This window comes from Melospiza georgiana, chromosome Z, assembly GCF_028018845.1.
Source record: "Melospiza georgiana isolate bMelGeo1 chromosome Z, bMelGeo1.pri, whole genome shotgun sequence".
Classification (NCBI taxonomy): domain Eukaryota; kingdom Metazoa; phylum Chordata; class Aves; order Passeriformes; family Passerellidae; genus Melospiza; species Melospiza georgiana.
In genome coordinates this window covers 60,277,081-60,290,466 of record NC_080465.1, presented here as the reverse complement: position 1 = coordinate 60,290,466, position 13,386 = coordinate 60,277,081, and the positions used below count along the sequence as shown (strand labels likewise).

Genomic DNA, 13,386 nt, shown 5'->3' with positions numbered 1-13,386 from the left:
TTGTGTATAATATTTTTACATGTTTTGATACTTGTTTCTAAGTTAGCAAAATACACTTTCAATAAAGTTTTTGTAACTTCTGTTGCATAGTATTTTCATCAGGTACAGATTCATTGTTAATTTGGTACTTACATGATTAAGTACTTACTTGAATAAATTGGTATTAGTTTGATAGTTTTGATTTTTATATCACTTTAAGATTGCTGTATAGTTACAAGGATTCTTTTGTTCAAAACATCATTTAGTCTCTTACTCTTTTTTCCTGTTTTTCCTTATAAAACTTTACCTGTTTTATAAGAAGGCTTTCAGTCTATCTCCTTGACCTGAATGTGACTGTGATGGCATTCTGTAGGGTGTGGACCTCTATCAGCGAAATGGGCTTTGAGATCTTAAAAAGTAATCTGCTGAAAAAGCTTCTAGTATTCTCTACTAATGATGTCAATAGTATGTTAATGTCAAAACTATCTTGTAAAATTTTAACAAAAATGGTTTTTCAATTTTTTTTGTAATTTCTTGCCTGCCATCCTTAAAAACCATATGTAGTGGGAAACCAGTGTCAGAAAGGGGGACTTGTGGGCCCATGGTTGCCGTGAGTCTTGAAGTTTGTGCTCTTGTGAACTTGGCCTTCAGTACTAATACTATTAGGAATATGCAGGAAGGATAAAATCAAGTTGGAGATAAAAAGTTAAAAACAGGAAGATGTTTGCGCTATGTGGGTGAACCTAACATGGAACTCACATAAGGTAGTAAGCGTAAAGTGTGACAACATGTTTTTGTCATGTTTTCAGATGAATACCTGGTTAAAATATAAAATTTGTTTAGAATAAGCAATCCTAAATCACTTGAACTTTTATTCTTTAAAACAGCAAACAGTTTGTGGCTTTGATTTGCTACGTGCTAATGGACAGTCCTATGTTTGTGATGTGAATGGCTTCAGTTTTGTGAAAAACTCCATGAAATACTATGATGATTGTGCTAAAATACTGGGGTAAGAGTTTCCTGATTTATTTCAGATTTGCTTATTAACTTCCTTGCATATTATTGTAGTTTATATACTGCCAAATTTCTTCTTATTGTTGTTTACTTATTACTATGAATTATTTTTATTACTATTAATATTATTTCTTAATACTATTAATTATGAATTATTTCTTTAAAATTAAATATCACATTAAAAGTCATTAACTTAAACAATTAAAAAATCCTTAAAAAGAACCCTAAGTCAATAAAAAATACTAACTAAATTCCTTATTCCTAAAATTATTCCAAACATCTGAGTTTTAAAAGTGAATAAGTATTTTGAAATCAAGATTAAGTTCTTAAAGGTAGCTGAGATCTTTTCAAGTAGTGAAGTGCTGCTGGATGGTTGTGACTGCTGCAGTTAAATGTGTCCAAATTGCTGTACATTGTCCTTAATCTGAAGCAGGTGTATACTTTTATGTTTGTGGATTTCATACTTGTAAAACCAAACTGAAAAAGAATCATGGCATCTTCTATCATACCATCTTGTCTCTGCCACTGGAGACAAAAAAAAGTATAATGAGGGATCATATAGAATTGGGTATAGAACTCTATGCCAAGGAAATGTTGCCTTCAAAGTAAGCTAAGCACCTTGTGACTGGCTTTTCAGTAAGATTGCACTGATGAGATACAGCATAAATTTTGCATGATCTAATGGTCTGGGATTTTTTTATGTTAAGGAATTTGCAAGTTTTTTCAAGGTTTTTAGCAATTATATTTTGGCTTATTCTACTTTAAGATGGACCTTTTTTCCCGTCTGTGTTACTGCTTCTTACGTAGCTATTAGTCTGAAGTTCAGTGTAGTTGATGAAACCTTTGTGCAACAGAACATTATATGTACCATCCTTCTTGAGGTGGAGACTGCATTGTTATTTTATAGTTATAATGAGAGACTATACCTATTTTTCCAGTTTTATCATAGAAACTACTGGTAGAAAATAGCAGTTAATAGTGGTTTGGTGATTATTAGGCACTTTTAGTTAAGCAGCAAAGCCAATTGTCAGCATATATAAATGGACAAGAGTAATTCCTATCCAAGGAACTCTTTTAAGAACTGGACCTGAAAAGCTGAAGTTTTTTACAAATACAGGGCCAGTAGTCTAACGCTCCTGTAGCAGTTGTAATAGCTCTAAATGATTAAGTGGTCTTTATTATGCAGTTAAAAGAAAAATATGTACAGTTATACATTCATGGCTGCTAGTATTCTAAAACTACATTAATAAAATGCATATATGTAATCTGTTTAGAGTTTGCATGCATTGTATAAGATGTGCTTTAAACTTACTTGATTTGGTTTTTTATTTTTAACTCCTATTTTAGAAACATCATAATGAGAGAACTTGCTCCCCAATTTCAAATACCATGGTCAATTCCTTTGGAAGCTGAAGACATTCCTATTGTGCCAACCACCTCTGGAACAATGTAAGAAAATAGTAGCTACGCCTAAATTGTGCAAACTCCCTATATAACTTTTGTGTGAATCTTTTTTTCTCTTTGCAAGGTGTGCCCACATTGGTCTGTGAATGCTTGTTTTGTATGCTGAAAACAAGGAAGGAATCACAATTGCTATATCAGCAGTCAGAGTTTCTCACCCTTAGTCAAGCTGAGTATAGAACAGCAGATTTTATAGTTTAGTGTCTGTTATACATAGCTTCCACTGCTAATCATTGTTCCAACACCGACTTAATATGTGCTTCTAATAAACATGCTCTCTCATTTAATGATCCTCAAAATTTTTGTTTTAAAAACTACTTCAAATAGATATTCTATAGTTACTAAAGTCTTAAAATCAGTTTTTATATTTTATACCTTACATCATTTTCAGTTAACCTTATATTTTTGCATATACTTCCATCACTTCTGTAGTTAATGTCAAATGACTACAACTTTGTCAATTGTCTTGATTGTAGTTGGTTTAATATTAAATAAAAGACCCTTGTGTACAGACTTGTGAAATACAACCCTTGAAATTTCAGGATGGAGCTTAGATGTGTTATAGCTGTAATACGCCATGGGGATCGAACACCAAAGCAAAAAATGAAAATGGAAGTAAAACATCAGAGGTAAATAGAATCCTCGTAAAAGTTATTTCCCATATTTTAGAGTATAGGATTTTGGGGCTAAGCAAGCTGTGAATTAACCAGGAATTGCACAATTGTGAGTTGCTTTTTGTTTTTGTTATCCTCTAAATCTAACAGTTTTAGATGCTACAGATAATTGCAGGTGTGCACCTCTCTTTCTGACAGGACTGTCAACTTACTTGTGCAGATTTCCTTCAACACGTGCTGTGCCTTGTTTGTGTCCTGTTTGATTTTATGGAAAATGCATTTATGTCTATAGATGTCTTTATTAAAAATAATGCAGCAGAGAATATTTCTGGTTCTCCATTAGACCATGGTTTCTGCCTTCTGCTTATTAGCATAACTATTCTTGTATGCAATGTCATATTACTTTTTCTAGTAATTTTTGGCAAAATTTAATAACTCTAAATTTCTGGTAGATACCATCTTTATGTGGCATTCATAAGACAACTTACATAATTGACCTGGAACTAAGTGGAGTTTCAGTAAAAAAGGAATTACTTATTTTGGGACTAGATTCTTGCATTCAGAACATGCTGAAGAAGAGTAGGAATGCTCATTTGCTGGTTTTGGTCCCTACTTCTGTTCAGGATCATTCTTGAAGGGTAGGAATTGATATAGTTGCATATTCAAATAATGTATCATTCAAATATATAGAATATAATCTTTTTTGTTTTTTTTTTTTTTTAATACTTAGCAAGTCACTGAGAGACTAAGTCACTTTCGGTGCTCTTGTTTCCCTAATGCATTGAAAACTTTCTGGGGAGATGGGATTTGAATAAAACTTGGTTAGATCTCTGTACTGCAGGTTTTAACCTAACTTTCAAATACTGTAAAGGTAATAATTTTAGATCACTTTAAGAGCCTCTTGTTCAAGTAGTAGTAATTTAATTTATTAATGGAATTTTTAAGTTATTTTTCTTTATCTTAAAGATTTTTTGATCTCTTTGAAAAATGTGATGGATATAAATCTGGAAAACTGAAACTGAAAAAACCAAAACAGTTGCAGGCAAGTTTCTTTATTTTTTTTACTGTAATATTTTGTAAGTAGAAATCTATTTATTTAATTAAATCGCATGTTTCCTTCCTTTAGGAAGTACTTGATATAGCAAGGCAGCTCCTTGTAGAACTTGGGCAAAACAATGATTCTGAAATTGAAGAAAGTAAAGCAAAACTTGAACAGCTAAAGACTGTGTTAGAAATGTAAGTATCTCATTTTCAGGCTTCATAGCAATGAAGTTATATCTGCTGTTTTGACTTGTTCCACCAGTTACTGTGTGGATTGCAGTGTTATCAAATACATAATAATATAATAATTCAAGCGCAGTGTTTTTGAAGAGAAGGGATGTCATGTTTTTCAAACATGTTTTTTCATCACTCTGGTTTTTTCCTTCTTGACTTTTTCATTTACCTTATTGCCGTATCTAGCATCTCAGTATACATTCAAAAAGAGAAGTTTACTTTTGTTGGTGTCAAATTTTGTCTTGCATTTTTTTAACTGAAAATACTTGTAAGCAGGGTCTGCTTCTCGTAGTGTGACATAATGACATCTGATAAAGCCAGTAAGAACTATCACCATGCTTACTTGTCTATTTACAGCAAACTCTGAGGATTGAGGATAAATAAGTCTTTGTATACTAAGCCTGAAGTACTTAGTAACAAAAAGCCTTTAAAAACACAACAAAACAAAGGAAACAACAGAAACAAAAGGCTTCAAGGTTTATTAAAGAGGTTTATTAAAGGCTTCAAGGTTTATTATCTGGCATCTTAGACTGTGAAATGGTAATAGGAATTTTTAATTTAAAAAATATCAGGGAACAGACAATAATTATTGAAATTTATAATAATTGTTTTAAATACTGAATTTTGCTTGAGAACTTAACGGGGCTATAAAACCAGTAGCCATCTACACTGTGAGACGAGTTTCTGGATACTGATAGCCACTGTAGTTTTGGATCTGAATAGATAAATTACTTGTGCCATGTCCAATACTGCTTGTTGTTGGCGGGGAGGGGAAGGGGGTTCCAGTTTTATGCTCAGCGTTGTAAAAGGTAGAATTAAATAGTATTTTAAGATGTTTCATTATAGCATAGTTGTTATTTTTGCTAATTCTGTACTTGTTGAATTAATGTTTATTCTAAGGACTGCTTCAATAAATGCTGGTCAAATACACAAATCATTGACCGACAGAGAATTATTATATCCTCTTATAGATTTTAGCAGTTTTGGAGTAAGATAATTAAAATGTTTCTCTCCCTCTTCCCCTCTCATTTTTCGCTGTTCCTGCTTAAGGTATGGGCATTTTTCAGGCATAAATCGCAAAGTTCAGTTAACATATCTTCCTCATGGCTGCCCTAAGACTTCCAGTGAAGAGGAAGGTATTGTATTTTGTACCTAACCACTTATAATATTATGTGTATATAAATAGTCATGGATTACTGGTATAACATGTCTTGATGTTAAAGAGAGGGAATATTCTGTTTTGAAAGAATGTATAGTTAGCAGATATTCACAGTATTTTAATCTGCTGAATTGTGCACCTTAAACTCTGTAGTAAACTTCTCTTCTAACCCTGCTCTTGTGCAACAGAAGAATAACATGAAAATAAACTTCAGTGATTCACCAAAATGATTTTTGAGCCAGTATAAGAAAATCTCACTCAACAATTACTATCTTTAAAACATTTACAAATTGTAGGGTGTTTAGCATCCAGTTTGTTTTAATTTTTCTGTCTTAATTTACTTTTGCTTCAGATTCATCATAAATATTTTTCATATATATTCTCTTTATAATTTTATTATTTCAATTTTCTCTGTTTCAAGTGCCCATTTAGTTCACCAGGTCAATCTGTCCTTAGTGTTAGAATACTATTAAAGATTCATAATGTTGAAGAGGTTCTTTGATGAATCTTCTCATAGACCAAATACTTTTTATTCATTTAGAAAAAAAAAATTAATAATATACTTAAGTACTAAGCTTTTCTCCCTGTGTAAAATTAGATAATAGAAGAAATGAGCCATCCCTGCTTCTCGTTCTAAAATGGGGAGGAGAGTTGACCCCTGCAGGCAGGGTTCAAGCAGAGGAGCTTGGAAGAGCTTTCAGGTGTATGTATCCAGGCGGACAAGGTAAAAAGAAAATTATCATAACAATTTTCAAAAAAAATCAATTGAGTGTCGTAAATTACTTTTGAAGATAATCAAGTGCAAGATGAGAGTTTGAGCAAAATGTTTATTTGGTAGGAGATTATGCTGGATTTCCTGGATGCGGATTACTTAGATTACATAGCACTTACCGACATGATCTCAAAATCTATGCTTCTGATGAGGGACGAGTTCAGATGACTGCAGCAGCTTTTGCAAAGGTACAATGTGAAGTGGTATTTTCATTTCTAAAATTCTGATATTCTCAGATTTGTGTTTTCTTTTGAAGTGTGGAAGAGATTTACAGTTTATTAGAAAAAGGTATTTTCAAAAGAGTGTGAAAAAGTTTCAAATAATGTGCCAAACATTTGAAGTTCTTTGAGCAGATGAAGACAGTTTTTAATTAAACAGCTCTGTCTGAGGCACTTTTGTTCTCTTCTCTATAAGATTCTGTGAACAAGCTGCTCTCACAAGTGAACTGTCTGCGCACTCGAAATCCTGGGCTCTAATGCAAATGTTTGTCTTCTTTACTTTTCCATGGATCTGTTATAACATCAGATTTCAACTACCCAGACTGCCGTCTACCTTTACTTTCCTGACACTTATGAGTAACAGGTCCAGGGCAATGCCTGTGCTCAATAGCTCATCAGTGATCTCTGTGAAAGAATTGTCCTAGGTGTTTTCTAGAAATCTTGCTTCCTTGTCCCCTGCAATATTGCCATAGAGGTACCATGGCTGAGAGTATTCATGGAAAAAAGGCCTGCAATTAGGTGGCTTTCTCCACTTGTGTTAAGAAGGTTTCATCCATTTCCCCTTTTAAACTGGGGGATCTGTAATAGAGCCCTAGCATGATACTGTGATGTCTGCCTGGCTTCCAAAAGGTCCTAGAGTTACAGCAAAAGTCCATTCATGTGACCTATTCTACAATATCTCTCAAATGTGAATTAAGTTAAAGCTCTACAAGTCTTCAGACTTCCTGTTTCTTCTATTTGTTTCTATGCTGCATGTGTTTGTACAGAAATATTTCAACCATCTGACCTGCTTTCCCTTGGTCAGCAGGCTTGAAGAGACACCACACCATTTACCTTCTTTATTCCAGAGCCCTTCCATTGCCAGAAAAGTCACAAAAGTTTCCAGCCTTCTTCATCTTGGAATTCTCCATTCACCTCTTGTTCAAGGCCTTTGATTGTCCTGTGACTCACATGGCTTGGGGTTTTGCCTCTGTAGAGTCTCTGTAAGACCCTACCTATCTGCTGTTTTTCCTGCCAGATGCTATTTGGTTTGCAAACCCTTCCCATAGCTCCTCTGTGGTAACATAAGTCCTTGAACAAAGCATGTCACCCGCAAGTCAGGCAGCTCCTGTTTCCAGCCTTATGGAGAGGGCACTTGCACTCCCTACAATCCAAGACCCAGACAGCTGGTGTTGAGGAACATTGTCTGTGGCATGTCACCATCACTGTTGCACCATCTGTATCAATCGTGCAGACTAGCAGTATATAGGGACCCATTTCTCTGTAAGTATAGGCATTGTGCCCTTGTTTATCTAACCTATAGCCAAGTGATACCATCTTGAATTTAAATTTGTTTTGAGCATTCTTTAGAGATACTCATTTTTTCATCTTCATCTATTTGCCTGAATAATGGTATTGTTTGCTTCAGGGACTACTGGCCTTAGAGGGAGAGCTGACTCCTATTCTTGTCCAGATGGTTAAAAGTGCTAATATGAATGGTCTGTTGGACAGTGACAGTGATTCTTTAAGCAGCTGTCAACATCGTGTTAAAGCAAGGCTCCATGAAATTCTCCAGAGAGACAGAGAATTTACTGCTGATGACTATGATAAGGTTAGCATATTATTAGTTTTCCATTAAATAAAATAGCTAACTATGAAAATTCCTGTGCAAAAGTATTAGGCAGTGATTTTATGTATCTGTTTTGCAGAATTATTTGTATGCTTGCAAATAGTTTGAAGTGCAAAGGTAGCTGTACTAATTGTGGCTGTAGATATTTCATCCTGCAATTTTGGTAATCAAAATAGCTACAAACTTTGAAGTAGAAGTGAACAGGGATCTTGCTTGTAAACCTTTTTCACTGTTCCATTAAAATATTTTAGTTATTGAAGGAATGACATTATATTGTTTGTGGTTTTTTGTAATCTTTACTTTGACAGTGTGTGGTGTAACACTGCTGCAGTTGTGTCAATCATTGATCCACTGCAAGGTCTTTTTTTTGTAACTTAGAATACTGAGATACTGAAAACCAGTAGAATACTTTCAGTGAAATGAAATGTCTCATTAAAATGCTAAATTAGTATGTAGTAATATAGTTTATGTTGACTTAGTGCAGACCATGTCATTGTTTCTGGTTTTAAATGTATTGTTTGTTATAGTTAAGAACTTCTTTATCTTTCAATTGCTCGTCTCTATACTCTGTCTCATATAACAACTAAATACATGTCCTCAAATGAGGTTTAAGTTTAAATTGCTACTTTTGAAAAAGTACAGAGAGCAAATTAATTAAGAATAATATACCCTGCATGTATATACCCTGTGGATTCATTTAAATACATAAAGTATAGTGCAAACCACTCCTAGCAGTGGATTCAACAGTAATTGGAAAATGCAAGGATTTATTAATGTCTGTTATACAGATATAAGGTTTAAAATTGGCTAGAACTAATAGAGTGCCTTTTCAGTCGTTGAGTTACTAACGTTGGGGATTATAAGGCAATAAAAACTTAGAGGTGGTTCATTTATTTGTGGAGGTTTTTTAATTTACTTGTGATTTGGGAAAATTATATGGGGTTTATTCCTGTGCCTTCCTCCCTATTATGTATAAGTAATCAATTTTTTTATTTACTTCATAATAGGAAGATAGGAACTGCTTAGTGTTAGGTAGAGAGCAGAAGTTTTCCACATCCAAATTACTCTATCCATTTCAGGAAATTGAGGAAAGTTCAAATAAGTGTGTGTTTTGTGTATAAATTACTGTTTCATATCATTGGTCACTTTGAATTCTTCAGACTTTTCTGAAAAAATGAGGCTAAGCCTTACATGTGCATTGATTATACTGTTTTAGTGACACTCACCTCATTGGTGATGGTTTGTAGCTTTTACCATTTCTATAATTTATTCAGTTCTGAAGAACATCTCATATGTTGTTGCTATATGTGCATTTAAAGGCTTTCTTTTTATGTTTGTGTCCTGCAGTCCTGTAGAAACAAAAACCTATGACAGGAACAGCCAAACTTTTTTTAAGCTACCAGTTACTATTGTGTATATGGTTCCTATAGAGCAAAAAAATATTTTGTGAGGCGTGTAGCTTAATGACAACATTTCTAACAGAATTTACTTTCGTAAGCTTTTGAATACAGAAGTTACCTGAAGATATGGAAGCTTGCTAAGTATATATGAAGTTTTAAACATCTTTCCAATTTTCCTATGTTGGAATAAAATAAATGGTTTTACAAATTCTTGTAGTTACTCACATTTACTGTATAGAATTAGTTGCTCTATGAATTTCTTATTACCTTTGAATCTCTAGTAAATGGTACCATGTTTTGGTGAATCATCTTAATGCCTCAAAGGTAATAGATAGTTGATAAATTATTAAAAATGTTCATAGCAACCTGCTTGAGTTCTTTTTCTCCAGTACTTGTTATCTTTGACATGTTTCATCTTATGTCACCAGGTCTTTCAAATCTAGTCTGTTCATTTAATTTTGTGTTTATCTCAAATTGCAGCTCACTCCATCTGGAAGCCTCTCACTGATAAAATCAATGCAGGTTATTAAAAATCCTGTAAAGACATGTGACAAGGTCTATTATTTGATACAGAGTTTGACTTCTCAGATCAGGCAGAGAATGGAAGACCCAAAGTCTGCAGGTACTGAAACGTTTTTGTGCTTGTATTTAGTTTCTCGTGAAAGAGAATTGTAATGTAACTTCTACACTAAACTCACTTTTAGCAGAACATCAGTCAACCAATGATTAAGTATTTTCACTGTCTGATTTCATATGCATAGTTTTGAAATAAAAAGCATGAGGAACATGTGGTTGTATTGCAGGTAAGGGCTCTTTGGTGTTGCGAAATTGCAGTGTTTGCAGAAATTCTTGTCTTAGTTATTTGAAACTCAGCATTCCACAAAAGTAATAGGAAAAATTGATGGTACTAAAGCTAATTTATATAGGTATATCTTATATTTAAGGGCCAGTGGTGCATTTCTGCAGCAATGTGTTTTATTATCATAGTGGAGCTATGTAATTGTGATGCTTTCAGCACTAAAATTGATTTTATGCCCTGCTGTCCCTTTTTCTTAATAGTAACTTATTTTGATCCCTCTGTGATTCAGTTGTTACTACTATGTTATTAAAATGTCCTTTCGTTACTTGAATGACCTTAAGTACTTATAAAAGATATATGTCTGTCCAGATATTCAGCTGTACCACAGTGAAACTCTAGAACTGATGCTGCGCAGGTGGGCCAAGCTGGAAAAAGACTTCAAAACAAAAAATGGAAGATATGATATTAGCAAAATTCCTGATATTTATGACTGTATAAAATATGATGTACAACACAATGGATCCTTAAAATTAGAAAACACAATGGAATTATATAGACTTTCAAAGGCTTTAGCTGACATTGTAATTCCTCAGGTAAGCATTTTCAGTTATTAAATAGAAGAAAGTGTAGAATAAATGCATTTTTAAATTTTCATGAAAATGTTTACTTTGCATTTTCTTTTGACATTCCCACATTTTGCAATCATAGAAGCCTTTAACATTATCTCATATTTTTCAGTAGCAATCTGACTAGGATTTTTTGGAAAAATTTGATTCATAATTAATCTGTGTTCAGGGTGAATTTTTCTAGAAACTTAGGGTGTGAACATGCCTCCTTCATTACAGCAGTGTATTAAAATAAAAGGGTTCATTTTCACCATTCATCATAGATTTAACAGTTGCCTTTGCGAATAACTATGTTTTCTTAAATTGCTTTTAATTTCATTTCTCCAATTTATAAAAATTTCATTTTGGGCTCTTTCCAAATGACAATGTTAATCTTAATCTATGCAATTTAACTAATTTCAAACAATTTTAGTTTAAAAAGATCTTTCTGCTTTTTCAAAATTGTAAGATTCCGTGATGTGAATGTACACATTAAATTTCATAGACTTTCAGGCCAGAAATAGACATGTTAAACTTACATGCTCTGTAAGCTGTTAAATTTTGTTTAGCTCTAAAATCTTGGAGGTGCCAGGTCATGAAGTTGATTTGTGATAACAGGACAGAACAGACTAAAGCTCTCCCCAAGTGTCCCTGCAGTTACAGAACAGTGTTGTAACAGAGGTGCTTACCCATATTGTATGCAGCATTTGAAGGAAGTTCTTCCTCCCCCATCTCTCAAACTCCTTGACACGAAACACAAAAACAGTAGTGATGCTTAGAATGCATTGTTGTGTGTGGGTCTATTAAGCTGAAATTTTGAATAGAAAATTAGAGAAGAGCAGGTAAAAATGAGGACACATAAGGAAGAAAAACAAAACTTTATAGCCTACATAATGCAAAGGAAGAGTGCTTGTGTTACTCTCTAGGGTAACAAGAAGATCCATTCTAACTTTCATACCATGGGCAGCAGAGAGTATGAAGCTCCTGGAAGAACATACTTTTAAATATTGATGATATTACAATATTTAATATCACCAGTAATTTCTCAGTTGTACCTAAATGCCATTTGTGTTATTATTTGACATAAATGGAAGTCTTTGGGGTGACTTACTCCAAACTAAGGTAGACATACCAAATACATCTCTTTATTGACTGTTAAAAGAAAGGGAAAAAAAAAAGAAATGAAAAAACACAATATTTTGGGGGCAGGATAGGAGATGGAGATGGTGACAAGAAGGCAGGATGATTCCATAGATATTATGGTTAAGAAGAAGAGCTTTATCATACCAGAAGGTAAATCCACTTCTTTGGTTTAACTAATGAAGGAAAACTTTTTGTCTATATCAAGTCAAACAGCAAAAAGGCAAGCTACTTGTTAATTGAAGCTACATCACTGGTCATAAGTAGAAAAAATGTTTAAAAAATGGTTTGTAGCCAGAGCAAACTAATAGATGACTAATTTGCTTTAATATAGAAGCTTTGAATTAGAAGGCATATTAATCTTTAACTGAATTTTAAAAGTCAATTTGTTTTTGCACAGGAATATGGTATTTCTAAAGCTGAGAAATTGGAGATTGCCAAAGGTTACTGCACTCCTTTAGTCAGGAAAATCCGTTCTGACCTTCAGAGAACTCAAGATGATGACACTGTAAATAAGCTTCACCCTCTGTAAGCGAGTTACTTCTTTACATGGTTACATTAATTACCTTAAAAATTAGAGCTATTCTGTAGGTTTCAAATTTGAAGAATCTTCTTAGCTCATAGAAATTATAAAATATAATTAATTTTTTATTAACAGCTATTTTAAAAATAAGGACACATCTTATCATAGTCTAACAACATTTTTCTTTTTTTTAAGCTACTCCAGGGGTGTGATGTCCCCAGAACGGCATGTTCGTACCCGGCTGTATTTCACCAGTGAGAGTCACGTCCACTCTCTGTTATCCACCCTTCGTTATGGTGCCTTATGTGATGTAAGTTTCTCTGTTGAAGCCCTGATATATTGAGAGAAACCTGAATATCCCTTTGACTGTATGAATTGAAATTTTAAGTGTCTTTGAAATTTATCATATTTTTTCAAACACTTTTTTTTCTATTACTTATGCAGAAACATAGTGCAAATTGCACATTAATTAGCATGTTAATTTCCTTCAAAGTAATGCTGTGTTCCGTTGGCTGTAGGTGTTAGAATCACAAATAGATGTGGAAAGGCCAGATATTTCTTTTTTGTCTTCTGTTGTCACCAATAATTCTTTCAACTTTTATTCTCAAGTTATGATTCAGGGTTCTCTTGAATTTACTTTTGCACTGGCTTACTGTTTTTGTCCATTGACATATTGTCAGAACATCCCTACCTAATTTCAAGACTGCTCATAGAGTACAAAATTTCTCCTGTACAGTGAATTTTCTTACTTTCCTGTACTGTTACAGAATACTACAAAGGTGGTGCATTATCTCCATCTGATAGTCTTTGACACTGAA

General features: G+C 33.5%; 1 protein-coding gene across 17 annotated transcripts in view; it reads left to right on the top strand.

The window, feature by feature from the left end:
• PPIP5K2 (diphosphoinositol pentakisphosphate kinase 2) overlaps positions 1-13,386 on the top strand; it is a 48,831-nt gene that overhangs the window by 18,557 nt on the left and 16,888 nt on the right. For 16 of the 17 annotated variants that reach the window (XM_058044128.1, XM_058044125.1, XM_058044123.1 and 13 more), the window contains exons 9-21: positions 867-988; positions 2,341-2,442; positions 2,997-3,083; positions 4,035-4,110; positions 4,195-4,304; positions 5,394-5,479; positions 6,101-6,226; positions 6,341-6,462; positions 7,901-8,083; positions 9,982-10,123; positions 10,670-10,893; positions 12,446-12,573; positions 12,764-12,878. In XM_058044128.1, coding sequence (XP_057900111.1) covers positions 867-988; positions 2,341-2,442; positions 2,997-3,083; positions 4,035-4,110; positions 4,195-4,304; positions 5,394-5,479; positions 6,101-6,226; positions 6,341-6,462; positions 7,901-8,083; positions 9,982-10,123; positions 10,670-10,893; positions 12,446-12,573; positions 12,764-12,878 — 1,623 coding nt within the window. Of the gene's footprint in view, positions 1-866; positions 989-2,340; positions 2,443-2,996; positions 3,084-4,034; positions 4,115-4,194; positions 4,305-5,393; positions 5,480-6,100; positions 6,227-6,340; positions 6,463-7,900; positions 8,084-9,981; positions 10,124-10,669; positions 10,894-12,445; positions 12,574-12,763; positions 12,879-13,386 lie in introns of all 17 variants that reach the window. The other variant, XM_058044130.1, reaches the window with a different exon arrangement.